Source organism: Halichondria panicea, chromosome 16 (genome assembly GCF_963675165.1).
Source record: "Halichondria panicea chromosome 16, odHalPani1.1, whole genome shotgun sequence".
Lineage (NCBI taxonomy): Eukaryota > Metazoa > Porifera > Demospongiae > Suberitida > Halichondriidae > Halichondria > Halichondria panicea.
Genome location: NC_087392.1, coordinates 549,256 through 559,366, shown reverse-complemented (window position 1 = coordinate 559,366; position 10,111 = coordinate 549,256). Strand labels below are relative to the sequence as shown.

Sequence of the window (10,111 nt, the reverse complement as noted above, 5' to 3'; positions counted from 1 at the left end):
TACTGTTAGCCACAATTATAATGCCAACTATCAATTATTGACCGTTGGATGCAAGCTACAGTTTAGGATGGCATGGGTTGCATTAGTAATAAGCGCAAGTTTATTGCTGCTTGTGCAAGCAGTTGACTATGAGTTCAGCATTGTGGAGAATACTGGAAACAATCAATTGGTTGGTCAGATACAAGTACCTGCAGATCCAACTGACTTCAGGTAAAGAGGCTACTAAAAATCTAATTTGTTAATCATCTTAATAGTATAAAGCTGAGCTATTTATCTCTGTCCATACAGTTTTGAAGGCCCTAGTGGAGAGCATTGCAATCTATTCTTCACTATTGATGACTCTGGGAGCATAAGAACTACAAAAGACATCGACAGAGAGGCTGTTGTACAAACGACAGGGTCCGATGTTCTACGGTGCATTGTAGCCTACAATACCCAAACAGAAACAATCATCATAACAATTTTGGATGTGAATGACAATGTACCTCGATTCTTTGAACTTCAGCAGCCACAAATGCAGACATTATCAGAGAATGCTGCACCTAACCAAGAAATTCTCAGACTTGAACCTGTCGATGAAGATCGTGATCAAAACGGTACAACGACATTTGAAATAACCAATGGTAACGAAGCAGGTTATTTCAGCATTCAAGTTCCCCTTGGTTCAGTTCCCAACTCCCCTTCCAGGATTCTAGTACTTGAGAATAGCCTGACTTCTGGTGCCGCAAACACTCGCTTCAACCTGACTGTAACCATCAGGGACATGGGAGACATTCCTCAGATTTTCAATCAACTGATCATTTTAGACATTATTGACTTGCCAGACGAGCCACCAACATTTCCTGTTACTAGTGTTGTGTACAATGAACGTGAGGACCATCCGGTGGGTAGCCAGTTCCCTTTCGCAAACATAACGGCCAGTAATGTGGACCAAGTGCACGGTGACATATTCTACAGTGTCGATACAGCAGATGGAAATAGCGATTTTGATATAGGAAAGTTTATATCGGTGAACAATTTGACAGGGGAGATGTATTTGAATCAGTTGTTGGATTATGAGGATCGACAACAAATTGAATTCAGAATCGTTGCCACAAATCCCAGTAGCAATGCAAATGATAACGTTTTTGTTACTCTAAATATCGAAGATGTCAATGATAATAATCCGTATTGCATTAACTGTCAATCTTTCAAGACTTTTAGTTTTGTGGAGAATAGTATCTTTATAGTCCCCATCATCGCTGTTCAAGATAATGACGATTCCTCTGAGTTTAGAAGTATTCAACAACACGTACGCATATCCTCGTCTGATTCAGATATGCAGAACATGTTTAACTATACTGTTACAAATCCTACCTTTCCGTCATTAAGTTTTATTAAACTGACGATTCCACCACTGGACAGAGAACAAACACCCAATTTCACCATTGAACTGACATTTTTCAATGATGCTGAACCATTTCTGAACGGATCAGCCACAATATCTGTCACAGTACTGGACATTAATGACAACAGTCCTCACTTCCTTCAAGACAGCTTCTCTCTACGGATAGCAGAAGGTGCTCCGGTTGGCAAAGAAGTTTCAATACTGCAAGCCATCGACGAAGATGAGGGAAGGAATGGCACAATCACATACACTCTCGAAAGCGTAGACCATCCCTCAGCACAAGACTGGTTTCATCTTTCCCCAACTAATGGAACTCTCAGTATCGCCTCATCTGCCATAGACTACACTGCTGTCTCGGGGGGAAGGGTACAACTAAACATCTCAGCTACTGATAATAGCGATGAAAGACTGGCCGCTTTTGCTGAAGTGATAGTGGACATATCACCAACTCTGACTTTCTCACCAAATTCTTATGTCGAGTACGAACATTTTAACATTGTAAACAGTGACAGCTACTCAGTTTATCTAGAGCTACGGACCAAGCGATCGGAAGGCTTGATTCTCTTTCAGCTAGGAGAGGCCGGAGAGGTTGTACTACTGGAGTTAGTGGAGGGACGATTACGATTCCAACATGGATCAAGCACGGATGAAACTAGTGACCTACTTGTGTCTGATGATCGATGGTACTCTGTGCTACTGCAAAGACAAGATGAGGTAAGTGGATAAAGCTTATTATTGCCATACCCTTAGCCAGCTATGTTTGAGCAACTTTCCATATTTAGTCATACAGCTAAGTAGTTTTATTTTGAAAACCACCATGTCTAATTTATACCCTGGGTGGGTACCAAACATTCCTTTAAGAGGAGGGATTCAAGTTCCCAACGATGTCCAATGTTGCAAATTAGAGACTTGGCAAACTAGGCTAATTGTTGCATTGTCTACTCAGTTGATTCTATTTTTCAACGCCAAATTTGTAAATAAATTGCAGACAGTAGCTTGAGACGTTTCCCGTTCTCAGTAATTGCTAGTTATGATATCACTTTATAAGCAGTGACCCTGGTGGGGGTGACCTACTAAAGTACACTGCATAGTTGAGAGTAGTAAATTATTATTGCACTTATAAAGTGTCATACTAACTGTTTGCAAAGACAGCACAATGTTTACTATTAGGAGAGCTGCATGACTCTACTTCCAAGCTCACTAACAAAATTCATTCCCTGAAATGCATATCCCACATAAGAGGCATGTTCAATGAATGTCAGTCTGGTATGGCCACATGTTTCCACTGAAATTCATTCCTCCCTAATTTTACCACTTGTAGAATATGCTAACCCATTCACCTTGTCTGAGGTTTCAACTCTCAAGTGCCTCAGCCATGACAACCAGTGTGTGGGGGCCACTTGGTGACCACAGGCACTTTAGACTTTCCTGTCAGTTGTGATAGTAATCTCTGAGCACCTCGTAGTAAACACAAGAGGTTGAGGGGGGTAGTAAACACAAGAGGTTGAGGGGGGTAGTAAACACAAGAGGTTGAGGGGGGTAGTAATCACAAGATGTTGAGGGGGTAGTAAACACAAGAGGTTGAGGGGGTAGTACCCACACGAGGTTGAGGGGGTAGTAAACACAAGATGTTGAGGGGGGTAGTTGCGTGTATACCCTCCAATTCTCTGAAACACTAAACCCTATTACATTTAACTGCCCCTGAGGTAATAAATAGTCCATTGTGTGTAAAATATTTGGGTATATTATTATTATTATAGTGATATCATACTTATTATGCATTATTTGCAGGTCTCATTGCAAGTTTGGGAAACACAAGCTGAAACTGAACTGGTGGAGGAGACACTATTTGGAGCAACACTGTTTGGGTAAGTTTATTTGGCTAAGTTAAGCTCCCATAAAAGTAGCCATTGTTTTGTAAACTCCACTGAGCCAGTCTACTCATGGACACTTTATGTCTTCTGTGTTGGGTATTCTTGCAAACATAATTATATGAGCTATAGTGTATTTATTTATTTACATTGAGAGAATTAAGTGTGTGCAGATCTTTTTGAAGATTTGTACCAAAGAAACAATGTATGTATAATTATGTTCTCAAATTTCAACAACGCCCAATGAATCCAATCCTGAAAGTAACAGTGAATTTTGTTGTGGCTGTGTTGACAACTCAGTGATTTAGAGAGTGATACTGTAAAAAGGAAGGGAGTTAACTGTTTGGACTATGGACTATAGCAATCCCCCGTGAGGCATACCATAGGCCGTCTAATAACATTACATAGCAGCTGCCAAGTGTATAGATTATAGCCATCTCTGTGTGTGTGGTCATTTGCTATTAAGATAACATCTCTACGCTGTTAGTGGCTGCAGAGCTAAAGGCTGCAACCTGGGAAACCTTAATATTAGTCCCCAATGTTGTCACTGCGGCTAGCTCTGATGTATGAAGGAAATAAGTGGCTTCCACCCCTTTGGCTGGATGCGGTTATCCACATGCACACTTGCACAATCCAGTCCGTGCATGCATCTGCATGGGAAACATTGCTTGAACAATAGCTTATACAGCATTTGCAATAATTTACAGCAGCATTTTTCTAGAGAGAGAGAGAGAGCCATGTATATGGATAGGTGCCAGTGAAACCATATAATGCAGCTGCCGGAGACTGTAGAGGAGTCACGCGTGGCTGGCCGTCTAAGGTCTATGGTTCCCAGAGTTTGAGCTCATTTCCTTGCATTGCAATTGTTGACTCGTGAAGTCACCTAATAAACAGGTGATGGAATTTTCGGTGTTTAGACAATTTCCACTTGAGAGGCACCTGTCAAAACCACACCAGTGGGAGTTGCCGACTGCAGCAACACAGTCACAGGGACTTTCCTATGAACACACATATTTTTAGTAAAATACACACCCGAACTTAATCACTTCTGAGTAAACAAAGCTAATAACTGTGTAATTCAATTGCGTTTCCTTTTTACCTTAAATCCACACAAAGCTTGCTCGAAAATACCGATCTTGTCTTGTTTACGGCGCCTCGATTCTGTTTTTTGGTCCAGGATTTGCCCAATGGTGTGTGCACGGACTAATGTGCCGGTAATGATCCATAGTGGGTTACATTAGACCCTTCATGGGGAACCAATGTGGTGTGCATGTTGTTGGTTTAGTGGGATTGTTGCTCGGGGCAATTACCGCACTCCTACATGTGCAGACCTCCATTCCTTGAGATTGCGTTTTAGATAAAGTCTGGCAACTCCATTATCTAAATGGATGTTAATGACAACTTGCCTGTTCAAGCTTACAGAGGGAGACGTATCATATTGCACCGATACCTTTGTTATTATCACTACCTGCAAAAATATTTAACTAGCCAACTGCAATATGAATCATTATCATTTTTGCTACAAACTATTAATTTGAATTATCCAGCATCATTCCATTCATATTTTCATCTTCTCCATGCAATTCTTGTGCTCGTTATCTCATTAGTTACACCACATTGTTCGTCCCATGCAGGTGTGAGGAGGTGGCACTGGAGAATCCATCAACAGCTGGTAGTCTCTTTATCGGAGGAGTTAACCTCTTCTCATTGGACGACAGTGTTCGTCTCAGAGCCACAGAGTTTGTGGGTACAATCAGAAGTGTCCTCATTAACAGCACGCAAATTGACTTGGGCTGCCCAACAGATAAAGTCAACATTATGGAAGGTACTAGTGCACTTCATATACACATGATAGAGCCCAAACATGAATGTTGTCAATCTTTCCATGCAGGTTTCCACTACTCTGGATCCAATGCTTGCAACACTGAGCAGTGCGAGAACGACCATACTGCCGGCTGCGTGGACTTTGCCCCCCAGCCGTATTGCAAGTGTATAGGAGGATTCCCCCCAGCGTCATGTCAGCCCCTCCCCAATCCTGACCTAACAATTGATGGATCAGAAGACAGTGAGTTGCATGAGCTTATAGCTACACAACAAATTGTTTCTGCCACATTAATGGAGCTATGCATATTTCTCATTCTTTCATGCTCGTCTACAAAGACAGTTAACTGAATTAAGTTGCTCTGATAATATCTCAGCTATTAGTTGATGCAACAAATCCAGCTGTCATGAGCTTGTGTAGACATGCAGGGGGCTGTACAAGTATTGAAACAGTGGTAACAAAGCAGTTTGACTAACAGAAATATCCATTTTGGGGGGAGGGGAGAAAGTCTTAGTTACTGCATAGCTACAAGCCACAATGTTTACATTCTTACTAATTGCCTGTTTATAGTATTGCAACAACAGCTAGTTAAAGTTTAAAGCTTAAGCTAAAGGGAGTAATCAAGTCTGTGATGAGTAGGTGTTATAGAGGCCAACAACTTTGTTGAACTCACTGCACCTAATACAAACACACAACGTTGTGCTGTCTATTTTGCTGACTAACTAAGGCTGGAATGCTGGGTGGTTCAAGTAGTGCCTGCTAACAAGGCCTTCAAAGATGATAATAGCAGACATGAGGGCAGTGGAGTGCACTTTCTAGCTAGCCAGTGCATGTTAACTCTTCAAAGATGATGATAGCAGACATGAGGGCAGTGGCAGTGGAAGGCACTTTCTAGCTAGCCATGCTTTTTCTTGCATGTACATGCAGTGTTTAAGCTATATCAATCGGCTGTTGCTTAGATGTCTTGCAATAATTAGTTTGTGCAGGCGATGCAGACTCTCAGTCTGCCAGTGCGAATATATAAACAATAACTTAAGTATACCGACATCTGTTTACAAACTCTTTCTCTAACACAATATTACATTTCATTTCTCCAGGCTATGCACCTATTCGTTTTCGTGGTGATGCCAGAGCAGACCTTCAACTGGACTACTCTTTCTTCTCTGATCTAGAGGCTCAAAGGAGACAGGCTGCCAACACTGAGGTCACTACTAACACAAATACTCGGAGGAGCAAGAGAGCAGCTCAACTCAATGGAACTGTCCAAGTAATTCAAATCAGTTTCAAGCTGGTAGATGTTCGCAGCAGTGTCCTGCTCTACTCTAAGACTGCAACGACCATACACATCCTTGAGGTCAGTATAATATAGCTATAGTTATATAAGACCTTGAAATAGGAGACTGCATTCCCGGGAAAATTGTCTTAAGATTTCAGGCATGAGGGATCATGCATGTGAATATGTTGAGCAATAGCTACACAATGTAATCTTGCACTGTACCCTATCTACACACCACGGTAACGATCTGTGACAAAGTAAATGATCACTCCTATTGAATAACAACTGGCCACACACAGATAGCATTGCACTAACAAACCATTACGCATAATTATTGTGTCTCTCTTTACAGATCAATGGAGTCAATGAAGACACACATGCTATCATTTACACAGCAACTGATCGAAGTTCAAATATGAACAAAATTTACATACCTGTTCCGTTGAAGCTAAAAAATATGACTCTGTATAATGTCACAGTTACCATCACCAAAAACAACGCATTTGTATCCGTTAAAGAAAATGGCAAAGACGAAATAACTAGAGCTGCTAGTTGGGTAAATAACATTTACGCTGCTTTTGTCGAGCAACCCTCCACTGTACTGAGTATTGGTGGGTCCAATTCGGAGAATGGACAAGGATATTTAGAGGGATGCATCCGCCGTGTTGCCATTGATACAATTGAGATCCCTCTCACTGGTTTATTGGCTCTCTCTCCGGAAGATGGTGGCTTTATGGCCAGTACAATGGCACCCGAGATGTACTGTGAACTCTGTGACCTTACGTCATGCTTGAATAACTCTGAATGTGTCCGAGCTGCTATAGGTGAACCCACTTGTGCCTGCCAAACAGGATACGAGATTATCAATGCTCAATGTGTACCATCTCCTACTGAAGTACCAACTGGCGGACTTGCTACTACTACGTCTAACAATACTACCTACATCATCGCTGGATCAGTGGGTGCAGGATTGCTCATTATGGCGATTGTATTGGTCATTGTACTCTGTAGATGTTGTAAGAAGAGGGAAAGACAGAAGAGAACGTATTCAGTGAGCAATATGGATATTGCAGGCAGTGTCACCAGCTCTAAGCCAAACCAGTATGTGCACATGCAACCTAGAGACAATAACAATTCGATTATGACAACACTGAGTGGCACAGTCAATGGAGCTCCTCGCCACGACAGGGGAAGCAGTGTCAGCACATTTCAGGAACATGCTGAAGACGGAGATCCAGAAGTAGAAACTCCTCGACGATTCTCAAGACGCAAATCCACTGGTAGTGCTGAGAGTGGGATTCGAACGGATACAGACCAAGAGATTAGTCTGCGAAGCATACCACGAATGGAAGACTCTGGTAACGAAAAAGACACCGACTATTCTGAAAGTGACTCTGGATCGGATGATCTCAGTAGCTGTTTTGTGCAGTCTCCCATCGGTATTCAGCTTCAACTGGTCAGCTCTGCCAACTCTATGACGATGGGCAGCACTGTATCATCCCCCCACCCACTCACACCCAAGGAGCGGAAAATGATCATACCGCTAAGGCCACCGAGTACTGCCCTCAGTGCCAGCGAATTTGAAGACGGCAATCACCACGACGATGATGACACGGACGTGGAAATGGCATACCCGTACAGCCACCACACTCTTCCAAGTTCACTCTCCCGTAACAGTTCCACACGACATAGTGGTCGCGGTCGCTATGGCTCCGATGGTGGGGAGATGTCTCGAGTGGAATCTGCTTGCAGTGGAGGGAAATGGTACAAGGCTAGCACTGCCTCTGATACCGAGAGGGAGAGAGAGAGATCGCGAGCTAATAAAGCATTTTTCGCACAACGCTCCGAGCCTGGAAGGTACCCCATCCCACCAGAGTACCTATCACCTCCAACATTTGAACCAAAAACTGAGTTGTATCCGAACCAAAGGAGGTCAAGAATGCCTATCAGTATTGCCGAATCACCCGTGTCCAGAAACAGCAAACGAGAGGCGTACCAATTCCCATACGAGCAGTCTCGAGTCCAAGACCCACGAGTCCAACACCCACGATTGCAAGACCCACGATTGAAATATGACAATCATCGCCTGAGGCACGAGTACAGTCTCCCCAAGGGCCACCCCTCCGTTGCCTTATCCTCTGCCTCCTCTAGCAGTGGTAGGCCGAGACACAACGCAGACGCCATGCTAGCATCGGCCTACCCCCAGTCCCCTCCCCCAATCGTCGTCCCACACTACCCAAGACACTTCAGCGTGTCAGGACCTGGTTCCAGCATCCCACACCACACTGCCCACTATCAGTACTCCAGAAGCTACAGCAGCGACGAGAAGAACAATTACAAAAGAGAACCCGAGCAGCAGCCACAATTTCAAGACCTCAAGTCTGTCTCGACTATTAACCCGATATCGTACTGGGAGATGCAAGATAGAATGAACAAAACAACTGTGGACCAAGTGGACCCGTACCATCTCCTCACCGAGCCTTACGTCCAATTCGAGGATGTAAGCACGGATCCCAGTGTTTATGAGAGCCAGATAACACAAGACGGGCCAGAACACCAGAGCTTCTGCAGTCAAGGTGGAAGAGAGAGGCCTGCAGATATAGTAGTACCTCAACTGAGCGATTCTGAGCTACAAGACGATTCTACGATTGTCACGGAGACTGACCTGGGTCCCCCTATGCCGATATTCCCGTCAGCTGACTGCTCCTCCCCCTTCACGGCAACACTGGTTGCTTCATCGTCCACTAGTGGCAGCTCTACCCCAAAGACTCCAAACGTGTTTGCTCTAGTAGCCTCACAACACCAATTTGATGTTTAGACACAATCACCATTTTGCACTTATCATATCATTCACTTTTTATATTCAATTTGCTGCATGTTTTAATCAACAGTTAATGTGCCTACTAAAGAGATACATGAATTCAAACTACCGATCACTAATTAATATTTCTTATACACTTACAATTCTTTTCTTTATACCAAATGGCTCAATATTACTTGTACTAACGTGCTATTTATGTGAACTATACTTAACTTGTGACTATAAAGTTGTGAATAATTCAAAGAATGAAACTTACGAGTAAAGTACAGCAATCCTGCAGCCTAATTAATGTATCGCCTCCAATTAGCTATTACAGTCATAGACATGTTAATACTGTAACATGCATGCATGGTCCATTACCATAAGTGAGGGCAATAATATGTTTACTCTGACATTTACAACCGCATAACACATTCCATGAGTGCCTTGTGGGCTCACCTGTCCGTTAATAGCTATATACTTGGGACGCAGTGTACAAGCAGTTACATGCATCATTCATGCACACACTAGATACTTACTTCGCTAGATACGGTTCAAATAGCTTTTCAAGCATATCATCCATGTTTAACTGCTTTAATCTGATTACAAAACACCCCCACAATAACCCCACCACACACAAGAGCCTGTGTTGAGGGGAACACTGCAGTTTGAGAGGCCTATGTGTTTTGTGAGATTAAGTTAAAATTAAACCTGGAAAAAACCTTAACCCAACGGAGGGGGCCTGTAGGGACAGTACGTGATCAATAACGCCATGGGAATGGATCTCAAAGGCTAACAACTGTTGACATATCAATATGCTACAATATCACAAGGTTAGATCAACATTCTCCCCAGCGCAAATCATGCCTATGAATATCATTAGTAATGTACACTATGTAGACAAGTTAGGAACACTATCTCACGCTCCTACGCAAAACGGACACAGGGGGTCTGT

General features: G+C 43.0%; 1 protein-coding gene across 1 annotated transcript; it reads left to right on the top strand.

Annotated features, from left to right (window-relative positions):
- Nucleotides 1-31: 31 nt before the first annotated feature.
- Nucleotides 32-9,393, top strand: LOC135349664 (uncharacterized). Its single transcript, XM_064548218.1, has 7 exons — nt 32-210; nt 289-2,101; nt 3,179-3,255; nt 4,893-5,083; nt 5,150-5,323; nt 6,178-6,434; nt 6,709-9,393. Exons 1-7 carry the CDS (start codon nt 68-70, stop codon nt 9,172-9,174), a joined length of 5,121 nt encoding a protein of 1,706 aa, XP_064404288.1. The 5' UTR covers nt 32-67; the 3' UTR covers nt 9,175-9,393.
- The last annotated feature ends 718 nt before the right edge of the window (nt 9,394-10,111 follow it).